Source organism: Myiozetetes cayanensis, unplaced genomic scaffold (assembly GCF_022539395.1).
Source record: "Myiozetetes cayanensis isolate MyiCay16 unplaced genomic scaffold, myiCay2020 scf5-8, whole genome shotgun sequence".
NCBI lineage: Eukaryota > Metazoa > Chordata > Aves > Passeriformes > Tyrannidae > Myiozetetes > Myiozetetes cayanensis.
The window spans coordinates 353,773-372,880 of record NW_026087742.1 but is presented as its reverse complement, the minus strand read 5'-3'; the positions used below and the strand labels follow the sequence as shown (position 1 = coordinate 372,880).

Below are 19,108 nucleotides of genomic sequence, written 5' to 3'. Positions count from 1 at the left end.
TTTATATGCTCCCATTCTCCCCCTTCTACTGTGAACCAATTCTCACAACCTTTCTGCCAAGGTCCCGTTTTTCACATCTTTCCCAGTTGCTGCTGCACCCCCTCTGAACTCTCTCACAGAGTCTGGGTGGGAAACTTGGCCAGGTTTTGTAAACCTCATTCTTGAGACCAGGGGTGTTGAGGAGCACACCTGCGAGCTCTGCAAAGCAAGACAGCAGAAGGCAGACAGGGGCAGCTGCCACAGGGTCGTGTCTCATGACCTAAAAAATGATCCCTTGTCAGTATGTAAATACTGCTGGATGTTGTCTCAGCCTGTCCCTTTTGCCAAGGAAAACATGGAGATGACTTAAACTGCTTCACAGAGATGTAGAGAGTTGTGAGGGCTTGGCTGGTGAATAGGTTGGAAATTGACCTCATCCATTTACAGCTGAGACATCTTCAAAAACTGCACTGGTTTGACCAGAAAAAAAAGTGCCATTCCTTCCCAGTGTGCACAGCAGGTTGTGTCTTTCTTTCAAATTTGTGGGATATCTGAAATAGTGCAGTGGAAAAGCAAGGGAGTTTTGAATGTCTGTATGGAAAATTTAGACATGTCTTTTAGGCTTTTATTATCTGAATAAAGGGGTTTTTATTGTTATTGGAGGAGGGGAGTTAGGGAGATCTGCTCATTTTATTTCATCAAAATAGAGCAAGATCTTTCTCTGAGATAAGACTTTATTCCCATAACAACTCTTGCACAAGAGCCAGACCCCAGCGAGCAAGTTGTGAAATAAGAAGTGGTAAGAAAAAGCAGGGTTTGGGTGCTGAGAGGCTGAAAGTATCACTGCCCAGCCCACAGCGAGTGACCTGCTCAGCCGGGCGTCACTTGGCTACTCTGCTGGGAGACACCTGGGGGTGCTGCTGTGGGTGAACCCCGAGGTCTACTGAAGAGCAGGAGGAAGTGGGTGATGCAAAGCAAATGCAGTGACACATTCTGCAGTGCACAAACAGGTACTAACCACTGCACTGCCACTGCATCTCCTCGTGAGCAGCCCGAGGGAGCAGGAGGCTGGAAAAGCAGTTCCACTGCGGGAGAAGAAGAAGTGACATGGAGTGTGGACAGGCAGAGAGTTCTGCAAAACCTTCCTCCCTGAAAGCTGGTCTTCATGTTTTGTTTTGATTACTGTTTTTGAGAAGGTAAACTGGCACTAGACTGCAGAGATCAGATCTAACACATCGACCAGTTAAAGCAAAGCACTTAGAACATTGTTCCATAGACCAAACCAGCTGTCTGTGCTTAGACAACTGATTCAGGTCTTCAGCTCTGGGGTAAGACTAAGCTCTGGCTTGTCCCAGAAATAGTGTGGCAGCAGAACCAAGGCAGTGACCATCCCCCTGTGCAGGGCACTGCTGAGGCCACACCTCAAATCCTCACTCCAAGAAGGACACTGAGGGGCTAGAGGGTGTCCATGGAAGGGAATGGAGCTGGGGAAGGGTCTGGAGCACCATAATTTTATTTGATGTTCTTCCTGTGCCCCAGCGCTAATTGATGTGTTAAAACATGAGGAGATTTATATCGTTTCAACAGCCTAATACGTTATGTCCGTATTACTTTGGTTTATTTTGCTTTGTTTTATTTTAGTGATGACTGGGAGGGATGTTATGTAGCATTAACTGATTGAAACATTTCCTTCTCTAGAACAGAGACAGTAAAAGCAAACTAAATGTTTATTTCATTTTATGAGAATGTGCTTTCTGCTGTAGGAATATCTGAATTTAAACTGAAGCTCTGGCCTTACAAAGGAAGCACTTCCCAACTTCATATTTATCAGAATTTTCATGGAAAATTTTGAAAATATTAACTTTAATTTTGAGCTATAAATTGGAGGAGAGGGGAAAAAGAAGGAGGAAAAAATAAAGGAGGGAGAAAAAAGCACAAAAAAACTACACACAAAAAAAAGAAGGAAAAAAAAAAAAGAAAAAGGAAAGATTGTGTGAACTCAGACTTCCATGAGCTGACTAGCTCTGCCCACATCTGACATCATCAGCCACTTTTGCCATCTCTCTCTGGACGCTTCTGCTGCCAAATCCCTTGCACAGCTTCAGTGCAGGGAGCAGGTTACAGCCAGCCTCTGTTGCTCAGAAGTTTCTCTGCTGCTCTATCCCTCACCTAAGTGCATGACCCATTCTTGTTTTGCAAAGACTTGGAGAATAATTCAGATTGGAAGGAGCCTCTGGAGAACTCCAGTCCAGCTCCCTGATCAAAGCAGGGCCAACTCCAGTGTCAGAAGTGGCTGCTCAGGGTCTTGCCCTGATGAGTTTTGAAAGACTCCAAGGACTTTCCAGAGTTCAACTTCTCTCACTGTGAGAATTTTCCCCTTTTGTTTAATGGGAACTTTCCCAGTTGGAACTCTCAGCAGTTCCCTTAAGTGAGTGCTCCTGGGAGGACCCTGTAGCTTCCATCCAGCCATGAGAGGAGATTTCCCCCCAGGACTTTCTCTTCTCCAGGCTGACCAAGCCTAGTACCTGATTCTGGTTCTAATTTCATCCTGACCATTTCTTCCCCACTCTCCCCTGTGAGGGTGACAGAGCACCAGGTGAGGCTGCCCAGAGAGGTTGTGGAATCTCCTCCTCTGGGAAGATTTAAAACCCACGAAACCACGGTGCTGTGCAGCATGCCCTGAGTGAACCTGCTCTAGCTGGGGGCTGGACTAGAGATCATCTCCAGAGGGACATTCCAACCCCAGCCATTCTGTGATTCTCTCATTTGTATTCCAAATTCCTGGTTTCGATGTTCTCATTCCCCTTCTGTTCCCCTTGGGCCGTATCTCCAGCACAGCTGCCTGTCCCAAACCTTCTTCTCTTTGGTGAAAATGGAGTTCTCTCCTTCTCTGGTCTTCAGGACCCAGGACTCCCTTCTCCAGTCCATTTTCTGGGGAAGTCAGGAACAGCAGAGAGGAGTCTCTCCTTTAGTTGCCTTCCAGAATGTTTCTTCACAGAGTATACTGCTTAGGAACTGGAAAATCATAGAATCCGAAAGGTTTGGGTTGGAAGGGACGTTAAAGATCACCTAGTTTCAGTCCCCTGCCATGGGCAGGGACACCTTCTACTAATCCAGGCTGTTCCAAGCCCCATCCAACCTGGCCTGGGACACTTCCAGGGATGGGGCAGCCACAGCTTCTCTGGGCAACCTGTGCCAGGGCCTGCCCATCCTCACAGGGAAGAGTTTCTTCCTCACAACTAATCTAAACCTCCCCTCTTTAAAATCATTCCCCCTTTCCCTGTCTCTATCCCCCTGTGCAAAAAGCCACTCTTTCTCTCTTTTACAAGCCCCCATTCAGTACAGAAAAGCTGCAGTCATGTCTCCCATATGTGTGTCTTTGATGCCTCAGCTGCTAGGATGGACAGGAGGAGGAAATCTGTGGAACTGTCTTGGCTCTGCAGCACAGCAGAGCAGCCACAATCAACAGCCTGGGAGAAAAGTGGCTCTCACAGTGTTGCAGGACTGTTCCCTTGTAGTTGCCAAAATTTTGCTTAATATCATGTTGCATCAGCCTCCAGATATCTTCGCTTGTCAGAGAATGTTGCACGGCTCTCCTCAGGAAGTTCTTCCATGCTTTTCCAGTCTCTTTTTCCTCCAGTTGCAGTTGCACTCCATTTCCCTGGTTACTTGGTACTTCTGTTTGTCACCCCTCATGAGCTGAGGTCCTCCTCTGTTTACATTCATCACATACTATTTTGAATAGTAGAATGTAGAGCTCCCATTTCTCCTGTTTTCCCTCTCTTTCTGAATTTATTCATATTTTCTTTCTCCCAACCTGCTTATCCCATCCATAATACCAGGACTGGCCAGAGCAGGCTCATATCACTTCTTGGTTGCTTGTGCTGCTGACAGAGAAATCCAAATGAGCCATGCTGCACTTTACTCCTGAGACTTATCCCTCAGGAAAGCTGTTTCTGCTCCCAGGGAAGTCCATGGAAGTCTAATTAGTCCCAGATGTTTAGTAATAACAAGCACTTCCTTTTGGTCGAGCCAAACAAAAGCAGTGTTAAAAACGTTAATTAAGTGGCTCTTGGCTCTGTCATCAGGTTATTAACTAACTCCAGTCATGGCAGCCAAGCTAATCCTGGCTCTCAGGAGGGGACAGAGCCTTGCCATGCTCCTCACAAAAGCCTCGACCTCAGTGTGTGGCACATCGGCTCTCAGCTGGGCACAGCTCAGGGGCTGTCACACTGAGGGAAAAGCTCACCAACTTCAGCACTGGGCTTCCAGCTGAGCCGTGGGATTGCTGCTGGGGCAAACCTTCCATGAGATGAATGGCTTCAGCCAGTGGGTAGCCCTGGCTTCTGCTCTGTGGGATCAGGCCCTGTTGCTGCTGATGGTTTGTGCCAATTCACAGAAGCACAGAAATCATAGAATGGTTTGGGTTGGAAGGGACCTTAAAGCTCATCCCATTCCAAGCCCCCTGCCATGGGCAGGGCCCCCTTCCACTGGACCAAGTTGCTCCAAATCCATCCAGCCTGGCCTTGGAAACTTCCAGGGATGGGGCAGCCACAACTTCTTTGGGCAACCCGTGCCAAATTCTTGCCCACACCTCCAGTAGATCTCCTTGTTCTCCATGGGTTGTACTCTAAGACATGGAGCAGCTGTCCCTGCTTCAGGACCAGGAGGTAAAGGGCTAAGGTGGACTCTGAACATCATGGAAAAATAGGAAGACATTTCTTTTCATCTGTGGAGCTTTCCAAGCTGGTGCTTTAATATATCCACAGCCTTGCACTTTTTGCAAAATTCAAAGGTGTTTTTATTGTACAAAATTCCACAATGAAAATCACCAGCCAGTTTCTTACATAACTGCTTAAAACCTAAAATTTTACACCTTTTTGTAGTGTGTTAATTTTGACATTCACTAGCTGGAAGAAACAGAAATGGAGCAGCAATTTGACTCTGAGTTATTTACCTGGGCAGGTTTCAGTGTGATCTCTGTTTCTCTTCTGTGCCTGAATGCACAGTTCCTGGCATTAACAGGAAACCTGATTTGGCTCCTTTTCAAAGCCATTGAAGCCTGTTGGCAGGTCAGTCTCCCTGCTCACTGTCGTGTTCCCTTCAAAAGGGTGAATTTTCTGTCAGTGCAGGGCATAACATTTGTCAGTGTCAGCAATGCAACAGCTCAGCTGTGTTAAACCCATCCCAGAATGAGGATCTGCATAACATTTCTTGCAGCCCATCCTCTAGACAACAATACATTTTCATGGAAAGACAGTGGACATCTGGTCTGAATAATGGCCCAGGACTATGTTCCCTATGCATTATTTCACACTGGCATCTTCAAAACACCTTTTTGCAGTCTAACCTCCTGTGACCTTTAAAAATAGATATATTATTCTTCTGCACTGAAATGCAACTGCATGCAGTGAGTTCCCAGCAGTTTTCCTTAGAAATACAAACATTTCGGTCCAATGTTAGCTGGTTGAAATTCATTCTCCAGGGTTTTTCTATTTAAATGTGTTCACCCCAGAGATGAATTTCTTCACATTAAACCCAGTTCAATATGTATTGCAGGCGAGGGCCAAATTTCTCCTCTTTGAGTTGAACTGTGGACCTGCAAGACATGGCAAAGTCTCCTTCCAGTCCCTGCAACCCAGATCACCATGGTGGTGCAATTGAGGGGCACTTCAAAAGCATCTTAAAATCCACAGTTGAAAATCAAAGGTGAGAATTTTACCCTTCATTTCTACACACTGTCGGTGTAGCACCTGATCTTTTCAGTTTTCAAGGCATTTTGTGTTCCCTTTGCTTTAAACTGAGGGCTGAAGTTCTGCCTGCGGAAGCAGAAGAATGAACCCACGCCGATGATGATCACAGATAAAACCAACACAAATGTTAATATAATAAGGAAGTTGATCTTCTTCAGATCCTCTTTTTCACAGTCTTCTGGTCTGATGTTCCTGATGTGCATTTCTTCCTGGTACCCGAAGTTCTGGGTGTACTGGCACGTTAAGTGCTCCACGTTGGGGATCTGGACATTTTTGTTCTGGATCATTGATGAAAGCCAGATGTTTCCGCAGCAGTTGAGTGGGTTCCCAGTGAGATACAAGTTTTTAAGTGAATTTTCTAATGCTAAAATATTGCTGTTCTGCAATGTACTAAACCTGTTGTTCCGTAGGTCCAGAACTTCCAGTGGAGAGTCACTCCCCCACTTCGGCAGCCAATTCAGCTGATTTTCAGAGAGGTTCAAATGTTTAAGGTGACTAAAACAAGGCAAGTCAATGTTTAAATCTATCAGCCTATTACCATGTAAATACAAATATTCCAGAGACTTTTCCAGACCTGATAGTGCTTTAAGTTCTATTTTCAGTCCAGGGTTCAGGGAGAGGTCCAAGACAACCAGAGGAGTCTTGTACAAGGTGTATGCTGGGACGATGTTCAGCATGTTGTCAGCCAGGTACAGGCACTGAAGAGCAGGAGAGTCCACAAATGATACACAGCCGCTTTCCTCCCCAGCAAGTCTTTGCTTAGCTAATCCTGAGTACATGCTGCAAAGGCTGATATTGTTGCTCTGCAGGTTAAGCAGCCTGAGGCTGGGAAGACTTGAGAAGATGTCAAACTGCAGGGTTTGAAGATGGTTGTTTTGAATGTAGAGCTCCGTCAAATTCGACAGCACACCAGCATCGAGGAGGAGGTTCTGCAGGACATTGTAGCTCAAGTCCAGGACAGTGAGGGAGGTCAATGCACTGTCATAACTCACTGCAAATGCCTGAAGACAGTTTTTACTGAGATTAAGGGTGTGAAGGGACAACATGGATTCAAAGAACTCATCCGGAATGGATTGGATTTCATTATAACTTAAGTCTAAATATACAAGGTGGGATAAATAAAGAGAACTTTTGTTTCTATTTTGCTTCTGATCAAGAAGATGGAAAGAAGCATTCAGCCATTCATTTTCCATGTAGTCCATTTTATTAGGAGGGGATTCAGCAGTGAGCTGGATTAAATTCTTTGATAAATTCAGAGTTACCAGCTTATTTACCTGAGGGAACACTGGGAAGTGAAGCAGTTTGTTTTCACTCAGATCCAAATACCTTAAGCTATATTCATCATCTGATTTTGTGGTTTGGAAGGTCTCAATGCTGTTCCTGCTAAGGTCAAGTATCTCCAGCTGCCTGAGGTTGAAATCAGAGATGCAAGTAATTGAATTCATTGAGAGATTGAGTCTGGAAAGGTTCACTAGAGTCTCAAAAGCACCTTCTTGTATTTCCATGATGATATTACTCTGAAGATCTATCTCCACAAGACTGGGAGATCCCTGAAACATCCTGTGTGATATCACTATAATACTGTTGTCTGCCAGGGAAAGATAGCGCAGTGCTGGAGCCTGCTTGATGAAATACTCAGCCATCCCATTGTACAGGCTGTTGTGGGACAAGTCCAGCACTTCCACCCTGGGTAAGAGTCCAATCCCCTCTGTGCCATTTTGAGCAAGTTCATATAAGTGATTGTGGGCTAAATTTATTTCCAGCAAGCTCTTCATGTGGGCAAAGGCTCCAGGTGTGATGAAGCTTATCTGGTTCGAGCTCAAATCCAGGCACTGTAGGGAAGTGTAAAGTGACAATGCCCTTTCAGGGATGCTTTGAATCAGATTTCCAGACAGATCTATTTTGTTTACATTCAGATGGAGCTCGTGAGGGATCTGGTGGAGGTCTTTGTTGTGGCAAAATGCCTGAGAGTTTGCCTGCCAGAAAAAGAGAGAGAAGGGGTTGACCAATGAAAAATGTCTCTGCATTAAATGTAAGAAAAATAACACTCAGCATCCACGCAGATTCTTCACCTGAAACACTGTTAACATCACTTTTTCTGAGTGTTCAGACAGCAAGAGCAACAATCCTAATTGCTAATCCTGATTAGCTGCTCTGCAGCTAAGGGCACTCATTTCATTTTAAAGGCACTTCTGACTTAGACCTGGCAAGTTTTATCTGCATGTGACACCTACTAAATGCTCTCTTCTTTGTGCCTTTCTCCTGGACTCCTCTTAATAGTTCCAAAGGAAGGAGTTTTGCTCTGTTCTCTCTGCAATCAAGCACCATTTCCTCACTTTTGTGCTGATGTTGCATTTTCTCACTTTTGTCACTGTATTAGAGTTTACAAACTCTACCTGCAATAGCAGTCAACAGCTTCTCTGTTGGCAGCTCGGGTCCCAAAGCAAGGAGGTGTAAAAACATAAAAGGATCCTAGAGCACAAAACCTGTCTCTCCTTCATAGTCACATCCCCCAACATTTGATGCCTTTCTTTAGCCAGGGCTTAAGTTCAGCAAGGCATCTTTAACCAAATAAGGTCCTTCAATACCTGAAACATTAATTGTAGCTACGACTGAGTCTGTGTCCAGAGCAAAATCTGGAGTGTGTGTTCATAAGGAATATTGGAAACATGAATATGACCATCTTTGCATAAATGTCAAGCTCTATTTTGTTATTAAGGAGAACATACAGCAGCAGGAGGAAGTGGAATGTGAAAGGCTTAGGGAGCATTTAATTTACTGGAGGAAAACTCTTGTTATTAATGTATTTGGGTGTCTGGGTCATGTACTGTTTGTAGAAAGATCAGGAAAGAAAAAGAAAGAAAGAAAGAAAGAAAGAGGAAAAGGAAGAAAGTAAAAAAGAAAGAGATCTGTTGAACCTTAACTTCTGTGGAGAAGCAGAATCCAAATTCCATGACGCAAAGCTTTTCAGACATTAAACAAACATTAAAACTCAAAAATATTAAATCCCATCTGTTTCATATGAACTTTGAGGAGAATGGAGTGGCAGATCTGTTTAGGAGAAGTGGGACACTAGTCAGCATTTTGTGAATCTCTTTTGCATCATCTGAGTTTTGGAGACCACACAAAAATGTGCCAGAGAAGCACAAGTCCTCATCCAAACTCTAGATGTACACTAGCTGCTCCACAGTCCTTCCCATGGATCCACAGTCTTTCCCAAAGATCCCAAGGAAACCGACGATCAAAACCAGAACCCCTTCCTGTTTTCCCTCTGATTCACTCAAATCTTCTCCATCTAAAAAAAAATTTAAAAAAAAAAAAAAAGGAAATTTTCTGGCTTCTCCCTGACACTATTTCTTTCCTGCAAAGTCACCACAGACTTGCTCATTTTGACTTCAGATATTCCCATAGGCCAAATAAGAGAACAGGAAGGCTCTTCTTATTCATTTGTGGAAGAGGAAGAAGCCAGGAGAATACAAAAATCCAGAGTGAAAAAGCAGAAACTGCTCTGCAGCCTGAGGCAGATGCCAGGTTTCTTGTTACACTTTGAGCCAGATCTCAGCAAGTGTTGGGGCACCCCCCACTCCCCCTGGGCACCCAGATCTTAGCAAAGCCCTGACGTAGCTCCTGTCGATGGCACCAGGCTGGTCTTCCCTGGAGTCCATGGGGGAGAGGTCAGTCCCAGCTCACCAGGTACCTTGTAGGGTTTGGCCTTTAATCTGCATCCAGGGAACCCCTCCCAGTGGTAACAGGGACTGTTAAAATCTATACCTCCCACCGTCTGCCATTTGTTCCTGGAACATTTCACCTCCCACTTTTCTTTTTAAACTTTCGTTTCTTTTCAATGACTGTTTTGATCCTCGATAAATTTCTTATCTTGTCTCTTCTGCACCATCTTTGGTGCAAACTGCATGGATTTCGATCTCGTCAGCAGCAGGAAGAAAAGAGGAAGGACATCTCAGTGGGATGGAGCTAACACTATCTGTTTGGTGTATCTCCCCACCTCTCCTCCCTGAGCCCAATGGGTTGGGAGCCTGAGACTGGAAAAGAGCTTTTTGTCAGTCTCATGTTCTGACTTCACAAACTGCTCAGCAGTTTGCCCAGGTGCCACACAGCAGCTGGCCTGTGATAACTGGTTGTGCACTACGTCCCCCCATCACCTCCAGGCAAGGTAAGATATAATTTCCTTAAATCCCCTCCCTTCTACGAATTGTTTGAAAGCTCCTCTTTTGCCAATTAACAGGCATTAGTAGAATCATCTTTCTTTGGGAGGTAAAACATGATGTAGTTGAAGCCTTGCCTATCCTTGGAAAGCAGTGTGAGTCAGGAAGAACCTGACATTTAAGCTGTGCCTTGCTGTCTCACAAACAGGCAGATGTACCGTAATTTGTGCCATCAGTGCAGCTCACTCCCATGTCAGGGGTCTGGCAGGGACTGCTTACTTCCTACAACCTCTTTTGTGAGACTTCAGCTCACCAACAGAAGCACCAGGAGTGAGTCAGAGAAGAGCACAGGTTTCTGACTCATGCCTCTTCCACGAGACTTGGGATGAAAGTTTCCATTTCGGAGCCTCTGCTATTCCAAAGGGAAAGTACAACGTAGAGCAGCAAGGCTGTGATGACAAATAACAATGCAGGGCTCTCAATGAAGCCATCAGCTAATCCACCAGCTGCTTCTTTCTTCCATCTGTGTTTGGACTCCCACTAAATGCCCAGTGAAGAAGGACATCAGCAACGCTGCACTGCCGATTCGCACCGGATGAACATCCCGGCCCAACAGCAGCGTGTTTTCTGTCAGAGCTCATTTGATCCCAGCCCAGTTGTGTTGTTGGCTCCACGAAAGTAGTTTACAGTGGAAACAAGCATGTGTTTACTTCTCAGCAGTGAGCCCGGGCTGTGACCCATCAAGAAATGGGACAGGATGAATCTGCCTGGATTATTGCATGTCCCGTCCAGCCTCCGTGTGGCTGTGATCCATGGGAGCCCAGTGTCATGTTTACAGTGGCTTCATCACTCCTCCCTCTCCAGCCAATGAACAGAGCCCCCCAGTCACCTTCCCAAGGTCTTTTTATATATCCTAGGTCTTAATTTCTCTGGAATTCAGGAAGTGCAGCAATATGGCAGGGTGGGCAGGAATGGAATGAGTCCCATAAGGGAGATGTGTACAGCTGGCAAATTATTTTTTTTCCCTATTTTGGAAATCCTTGAGGATTTGTGCTGAACAGCTTCAATGTTCAGGGAAAAAAATAGTATTTTTAAACAGCCTGGTACAGTCAGAAGCACTTGGTGAGGGAAGGGAGAAAGTTCCACTGTGAATAACATCTACAATATTGCACCAGGTGCTTGCAAAACTTAAAGGAGCAAGAGACTTTGTCATTTCTCTTCCCTCCAGCAGGAGTCAGGTATAACTTCCCTGTCAGAAACGCTGTGCCAGGGCAGAGGAGGTCAGTCTCCTGTTATTACAAAAGGGCTGGTATAGATGTATTTCACAGAGGATGCTTTAATTAAAGCACAAAGAATAGCTGATATAATGGAGTTCACTTTGGGTCTAAGTTCTTTCTCTGTCTCAGAATTCCTGTCCAGTCTTGGGGAAATCAGGTCAAATTTCTTTTAACCAGCTCCTCCTTAGAAAAAAGCTGAGATAATGACTCTTCCCCCTTCTCCCTTTTTGTGTGTTGTCACTACAAGGACACAGCCTGAGGACAGGCTGCTAAACACCCCCTAACCCTGCAAATCCCACCTCTGCCATCCCAGGGAGCCTGGTCTGGGGGCTTTCCCTTCTCAGAGACTGCAGCTCTTTGTGCAGTGCCTGTAGCAAGGGGGTCCCAACCTCATCCAGGATCTCCAGGGCCCCAAGGAGGGAGACAGCCTTACCATTTCACAGGATGTCCCCTCTGAGGGCTGACAGTTCGAGGTCCCTGTGTTCACCACTGCCAGGAGGAAGATGATGTACAGTTTCATGGTTCTGCAGGTAAAAGTAATTATGGTTAAGTTTCAGTGGGACATGTGAAAGCTGGCACCAGCTCACCATCTAACCTGGGGAAGGACACAAGCAGTGCAATAAATTAACCCCTCTCTGAGCACACAGCACTAATGACCCACCTCTGTTCTTCATTCCTATGCTTACAGGAGTTGGTGCCTCCTACAAGGAGAAAATTAGTTTTACCCTTTGACTATTAGTTTGCTGAGATGGAGGGAAAAGAGAAACATTCTGATGATTACAAGGCTTTTCTCAGAGCCCAGAAAGGGAAATCCTTGCTGTGTAGATCCAATGAATTCAGCTGAGGATGTTTTTCACAGCAGGGCACCACCCTGATGGGGACAGCACGTGTGCTCTGTGATGTCTTCCCTTATCACACCATCAGTGCAAAACATGGTCCCTTTGCTTCGTAAATAATAACCCTGACACAATCCAGGCTCTGAACACACTTTGAAATGTCCTAAATTTTAAGTTTATAAAGCAGCTGGGAAACTGATGTATTTGAACACAGAAAATGGGATTTAATGGCTTGCTGTTTAAGGCAGATCTCAGCTCAGTAGTAAGCAAGGATGCTGTCCCTCAAGTTGTTTCTAAGGTGGCTGTTGAATCCCGAAGGATTAGGACATGGGGGTCTCTTCCAGCATAAGACCACATGGACTCTGTCCTCATAGAGTCATTTAGTTTGGAAAAGCCCTCTGAGACCATGGATTCCAACATTCCCCCAGCGCTGCTAAGCCCACCACTAAACCTGTCCCCAGGTGCCACATCCATGGGGCTGTTAAATCCCTTCAGGGATGGAGACTCCTCCACTGCCCTGGGCAGCTGTGCCAGGGCCGGACAACCGCTGGGGTGAAGAAATTGTTCCTAATATCTAAATTAAATCACCCCTGGCACAACCTAAAGCTACCTCCTCTTGACCTGTCATGGTACGGCCCAACCTCCTTGCTCATGGAGGTTGCCTTCCCAGGGTGGTTTCCAGTTCAGCTGTCCAGCTGGGGAGTTCTTCCTGCCAGGCTTTTCTCTGGCCAACCTTTAGAACCTCTCCAGCAACTCTGAGCGTGACAGAGCCCTGCATCCCCCTCCTCTCCACCCTCTGGGCAGGTTTCAGCAACACCCCAACCTCTCCCAGTGCAGAGCCCAGGGCTCACAGGACCCCATTCCCTTGGTGTCAGAGGGGTCTTCTCCTGACACTAATCCCTTCCTGCTGGCACTGATGTCTCTAAGTACAGCTTCCAAAAGCAGTCTGGGAGCAGCAGCAGCAATAACTCAACCTAAAGGAGCCTTCATTGCTCTGAGGTTTTCCCAGAGTTGAAGCAGCCTCATGCTCAGTGCCAGTTGGCTCCCACTGGCAGCTGTGAGAGAAATCCCAGCACACCTCAGAGCAGGACTGAGCTCTGAACCCTATGCAATTCCACAGCTTTCCATCACAGTACTTCCAAATCACCCAGACCCAGCTGAAAAACACAGGTGGTTTCAGTGAACATCTGTGAACACTCAGGTTTCAGTGAATATCACCCCTAAGGGCTGTTAGTAAGTGGGTCAAACAATTTCAGCTTCTAGAAAAAGCATGGTACCCAAACCAGATCAGCAGGTCCACCTAACAAATGGGAGGGCAAAGGCAGAGAAGAGCAGTGTTTTGCCCCAAGACATATCTGAAACCATAGAATAATCAGGATTTAATCCCAGTTTTCCCTGTTCCCACTTCAGAACAGTGCTTGCCTCCCTCTCTGTGAACAATATTATCCTGAAACTTCATCGATGTTGCTTGCAGCTGATAACAGCAGCACTTTCCAAATTTTCCCCAAAGGTAATTTTTGTTATTGCTTAGACAATTAACAGAGGCATTCTCCTGTGCCAAGGGAAGTTAAGTACAAGAGAACACACAGAACACAAATCAAACTCCCCAGGCTCTGATCTTTTTTCCACACAAGACTCTTTCCTGTTACGTGAGAGGGTTAAAAAGAGTGACTATTTCACATTTACCTTGCTTCAAGGGTTTCTTGCATCCCCAAACACCGCTTATCATCCCTTTAAAAAGCATATCCAGCTCTTCAGAACCGATTCAGTCCTGGGACCGATGGAATTATTCCTCAGCTTCGCCTTCACCCATTCAGGACTCCTGGAGGCTCACTCGTAACTCCAGAACGGAGGCATTTCCAGGGAAATAGCCTTATTTGGGCCAGTGTCTGCTTTAAATTATGCTGCTTGTCTTCCTCTGCACTGCTCCCCGGGCTCTTGCTGGGTCCCAGCCACCGCTGTGCTCCGGACGGAGCCGGCTACTGTGCGACATCCTGAAGCCCTTCCTTGGGGCAGGCGTTGGGAAACAGGGGGATTTTTGCCAGAGAAACTGTTCAGGATCAGGCTGTGGGTTTGCTCAGGGGAATAAGTGACTTATTGGCACTGCCATTGTTCGGCTGCGTGCGGGGCACGGCGGCGTGTTTACTCTGGGGCTTTGTGTCTTACATTCCTGGAGGATTGCAGCCTCCTGCACCTAAATCTCTCCCTGCATCTTTAGGGAAGCAGTGCTTGAGGATTAAATGTTTAAAATTCACGGTTGATAAATATAAAACCCAGAATTTGGAAACCTGCTCTGGAAGAAATAACTCTTTCTTCTTCACAGTCGCCCCACTAACGAGGGTGTGACGGCAGCCTCCCGGCAGGACGCGGGTCCAGCGGTGGCTACAACACACTCGGTGGGTTTTCATGGCACGGGGTAGGAATTAGGGACCTTGATAAAGGCATTTTCAGATGAGCTGCTGAATATTTGACTGCAAGTACACAGTGCTGAATCTACTGGATCTGCCAGGAAGAATTCCCATTGCAAAGGGGTACTTTTGTCACACAGAAGATGATTTCAAATTGCCTGAGAGCTCAGCTTTTTATTTATTATTTTGTGCTGCCCTCTAGGGCTGGAGTAGCTGCCTAATTGCTGGTTTACTCACTTCCTTTTGCTAATTAAGCCCTGCTTCTGGAAAGCCCACCTTTACATAGATTTCCCCGTTGTTTTCTCCCAAAGACACGAGTCTGAGCTGTTGTAAAACACTTTTCTCGTGGCTGAAATAATACACCAAAGAGCTGTCATTTGCTTGTTAATGCACCCTGAAATGAGAGGCATAAATCACAGAATCACAGGATGGTTTGGATTGGAAAGGACCTGAAAGATCACCTCGTTCCAACCCCCTGCCATGTGCAGGGACACCTTCCACTAGACCAGGTTGCTTGTCTAGCTGTGAAAATGCTCTGACAAGGCAACAGGGGAGGGCATGATTAGGTGCAACGGATAGAAAATCCATGTTAAGCTCTCAGGAGAACACTCCACCAGTGAGATTATCACAACCCTGGCCAGGTTTCCTTGGGCTGGGCTCTCATCAGACCACTTTGGATCACCTTTCCCCAAGCACAGCATGTTTTTAGCTCCCTTGGTCAGGGCTGCCTGCAGTGCTATTTTTCACCTGGTCCCTTCACAGTCCCTGGAGTCAGGCTGTCCATCTGCAATCCCCTTGGGGTAACCAGGAAACTCAGGTTGAAACTGGGAACCACTGTGATGTCCAGAGGTTTAAGTGCCTTTTTGATGCCTTGTCAGCAGCATGCAATAGCATTTGAAAAGCACAGACACTTTGCAAGGAAAACCTCAAATAGCTGAAGTCTCCAAGGGAAAAAAAAAAAACCCCACCCCTTTTTTTTTTTTTTTTTAATAGGTTATTTTGCTTTGATTTGGATATGGAGCACAAATTTCATGCCTATAATGAAGAGCAGCGAGTGGTCAGGATGATGGCAGTTTCACATTTTGCTATACCTGGATGTTCGGGGCACTTTGGGAAGTCTGGATTTGCAGGGATAAAAATAGCAGAGGTTTTGTTGGTTGAGCCTTTTAAAAAGCCAGCTCTGTTCCTCGGGCTGTTTTCCTGAGTGGCCGAGCAGTTGTGCCAGCTGAACTGTGAAGAGCCTGGACAGAAACAAATACCAAAGCAGGAGGGAAGGGCATGCACTGATTCTGCTGCTCAGGACTTTGCTTCATTAAAGCCACGCTCTCAGAGGACACCAGCCGTGCTGGGAGAGATCTGTGCTGTCCTTACAATCTTTGTCCTTTCCCAAAGGGGATCTGGCAGCAAACAGTTTCAAAGACACTGAACCATTTGGCTGATTACCCGTTTTCATTATTTTTGTGCTTTGGGCTACCCAGCAGTTCAAACCTTAGAGTGATGAAACATTAGCAAGGTATGAGCTTGGTTACCCAGAGCCCCAGCCAGCCTCATCTCCATCAGGCAAATTGGAGAATCAAGCTCTTCTGCCCACAAAATAGCAAGGGCCGTCCCATTCCACTGATGCCACAGGGTTTGTACCTGCAGCTCTGTGAAATCAGTCCCTTACTGATTTTCCAGTGGTCTCCTCTGAGTCACTTCCTGCGTCAGATGAATTTCACCCCATTGTCACCTGAGGCCTGGGGCACCTCATCACACCTCTCCTCTCCTCCAAACCCTCTTCCCAGCATGGCCCAGAACAAGAAGGAAAAGCAAATCCCAGCCACTGGCTCTCCCCAGCTGATGTGTAATCTGCTGCAGGTTCCTTGGGGTTTCAAAGAAACAGGAAAATGTCTTGATAATCATGTGTCTTGAACCTGCAGACCTCTGGGAGCCTGTCCATCCATAGCCCTGCTGCTTTCTAAGGCACTGCTCTTGGGCTGAGTCCTGTGTCAAGCTGTATGAACCAAACTCTCCAGAGAAGTACACAGAACAAGTTCCTGCCTTAGAAAGTGGCTCTGAACTGTAAGGACAGAAGTGGGACAAGCCTTGCTCCCTTTTGGCTGGAATAGCTCCCCGGCGATTCATCCTGCCTAGGGGCTGGAGACGACATTAATATCAACCCTATTAAAAAGTAAACAGCCAATGCCACCCTCGGCCACAGCCTTTGAGAAGGAGGCACAGCTCCAGCTCCTGAGACTCTACATCATCTCCAGATGCTGCTTCTCCTGTTTCTTCCGCTCGTGCCACCTGCACTGTGCTCAGAGCCTCCCATCCTGCTGTCCCAAACAGGGACTCCTACATCTCCTGTAACCCCAATGTGGCTTCTCTCCTGTCTTTTGAAGGTGCTGCCTTCCTTCCTTCCTTCCTTCCTCCTCTTTCTGTCCTCTCTCCACATGTACCTCTATCAGGTGTTCAGCCAGCAGGACTTCCCCACCAAAATTAACGTGTCCAGTTAACTGAGGGTTAGCCAGTTTCCCTATTTTATTCACCCATTTTTTTACTACTCTCTGCAGGAAAGAAAATGTAAATGAACAAGAGTTGCAGGGAAACCCACCAGTCTGGAGAATTTGTGAGTGAGGGGCAGGGGAAAGGGAGAGCAGGAGATGACAAACAGAAACTCTTGTATCAGCAAAAGGTGACATGTTACTGGCATTTGCAGATTAAACTATGAGACCATGAAATACTCTCCCTGGAGAACAAAATTCCTGGGGAACCAAACCAGAATATTTTCTCACCAGTTTATAATCTAAGTGCAGCAAAAAGAGAGTAAAATAGGCTTTTAATTCAGAAATATCTTTTTTTTTTATTGACAGCAGGGTGAGTATTTGGGAAAAGGTGTATTCAATTTATATGATCCAAGGTGACAAAATTAGGTGAGGAAAATTATTTCTAATAGACTCGATTTCCATGATACTGATGTCCCCCTTTGAATCCATCCATTGTGTTAGTAAAAGGCCAAGCATTAACACAGTTATTGAGATGTAACCATCTGCTTTAAAAAGAGATGACTGATTGTGAATTTTTGTTCTTGAAAACTACAGGATTTTAGCATTTTAGAGTGATAAGTTGATTTTAAAGTTGAAATTATTACATCTTAGTTAAAAACCCCAAATTTTCACTGTTGTGCAAGCCCAAACTTTTCTTTCTATTTAAGGGAAACATATTTGTCTTTTATCAAAAATACTTTTATCAAAATCACAACAGGGCTTAGCCATAGAAAATTTTCTGTACTTCTATATAAACCATGATTTTCTAAAACTTTACTAGCTCCAAATATTGCCTAAACACTAAATCTCATGATAACAATCCAGATGCAGCAAAACCCTCTCAGTAAGTCACCATTCACCCAAGGTGACATTCAAACTGTCAGGATCTGAAGAGCAGCAAAATAACCCTGCCATCTCACACCTCATGCTCAGATGGGGAAAGCTCAGTGACAGCACTGACAGTGAGAGCAGACAAGCCAAACAGCATTTTGCCTCTTTTGCCCAGGGACTGTGATTTGCCCAGGGCTGTATCAGGATTCAGTGTCGGAGAGCCGGGTGAGTGGCATTTAATTGGTGTTCAGTGCTGATCTCTGCAGCACTCCTGGTTCACAACGCTACAATGCAGTAATACCATAAATAGACTGAAGTCCTATGAAGAAAGAAAAAAAACCAACCCTATCCCCATCTTCTATGCAAAAAACGCCAGTGTATGACAACTGTATTGTTATAAACTACCCGGTCGCCTCCTTAACGTAAAGGATCCAACTCGCTGCAGTGTAAGTCCCTGATGGATTAAACATACAGCTGTATGGACAGAGCCATCTCCACAGTGTGTTTAGCCAGTTCCTCAGCCTAGTCATAAACACAGTATATTTTATTTATACAGTACCTTCCTCATCTGTGTCATTTCTAAAGGCTGCAGCTCTAAGCCACCAGAGCCCTCACCTCTCCCGCAGCTGAAAGCTCAACTTTCCCGCAGCTCCCGGCTTCGCACGCGGCTCCACGTACCTGCTCTGAGGCTGGAGGTGGAGGAGGAGGAGCCTTCTGCCTCCCGGACTCTCCCAGCAGCCTTTCCAGCTCGAGCCGAGGATGAGTTTCCTTGGGGAAGTCGTACCTCTGTTGCATGCCAGCTGACTAAAACTCTGCGAGCTCCCAGAGAAGTTTGAAGTCACAGGGAAAAAAAATGCTCCCCATAGACTGGTCCTTGAATTCATTCCTTCGCAGTCATGAGCTCTTATATATTCCCAGGCTGCTCCGAGCACGTGAATACGAACCTCCGTAAGAGTTTGGAAATGTGTGTGTCCTCCGCGCTTCTCTTTATTTTCCATTTCGTTCATTCAACCTTGGCTTGTTTCCTGCAGTTTCTCAGCTGGTAATTACGCTCCTCTCATATTGACACATGAAACAGTCTGTGAATACCACAAAAAATCCCCTCTGCAGGCTCTGGGGACACGTGCCTGTCTCTGAAGTTGGCCGTGCCTGTCCCACAGCTGTCAGCCTGCCAAGTCGCAGGGGCTGGGGTAAACCAGGGCCACTGAACCGGCTGCGAACCCTAAATTCCAAGTCCACGGAGGACGGGGTGCACGGGAAAAGGGTATATGGGAGGGAAGCACCACAGCAGAGCAAACACATCGTGTTTGGTGGCCCAGCACCTCAGGTGTGGCTC

General features: G+C 46.1%; 1 protein-coding gene across 3 annotated transcripts; it reads right to left on the bottom strand.

Annotated features, from left to right (window-relative positions):
- Positions 1–1,858: 1,858 nt before the first annotated feature.
- On the bottom strand, positions 1,859–18,577 carry LOC126649520 (transforming growth factor beta activator LRRC32-like). Of its 3 annotated transcripts, none has more exons than XM_050333731.1 (3): positions 18,451–18,577; positions 11,606–11,696; positions 1,859–7,708 (listed from the first exon to the last, which is right to left on the bottom strand). In XM_050333731.1, exons 2-3 carry the CDS (start codon positions 11,690–11,692, stop codon positions 5,711–5,713), a joined length of 2,085 nt encoding a protein of 694 aa, XP_050189688.1. In that variant the 5' UTR covers positions 11,693–11,696; positions 18,451–18,577; the 3' UTR covers positions 1,859–5,710. The 3 variants fall into 3 exon arrangements, with proteins under 3 accessions (XP_050189688.1, XP_050189689.1, XP_050189686.1); XM_050333732.1 differs by lacking the exon at positions 18,451–18,577 and adding an exon at positions 18,388–18,405; XM_050333729.1 differs by lacking the exon at positions 18,451–18,577 and adding an exon at positions 13,695–14,166.
- Between the last annotated feature and the right edge of the window lie 531 nt (positions 18,578–19,108).

Coding starts and splice junctions, on each gene's coding strand:
- LOC126649520 (XM_050333729.1), bottom strand. CDS start 13,717: ATGCAAGAAACCCTTGAAGCAAG. Junction 11,697..13,694: donor CAAGAAACCCTTGAAGCAAG/GTAAATGTGAAA, acceptor TTTTACCTGCAG/AACCATGAAACTGTACATCA. Junction 7,709..11,605: donor AGGGGACATCCTGTGAAATG/GTAAGGCTGTCT, acceptor TTTTTCTGGCAG/GCAAACTCTCAGGCATTTTG.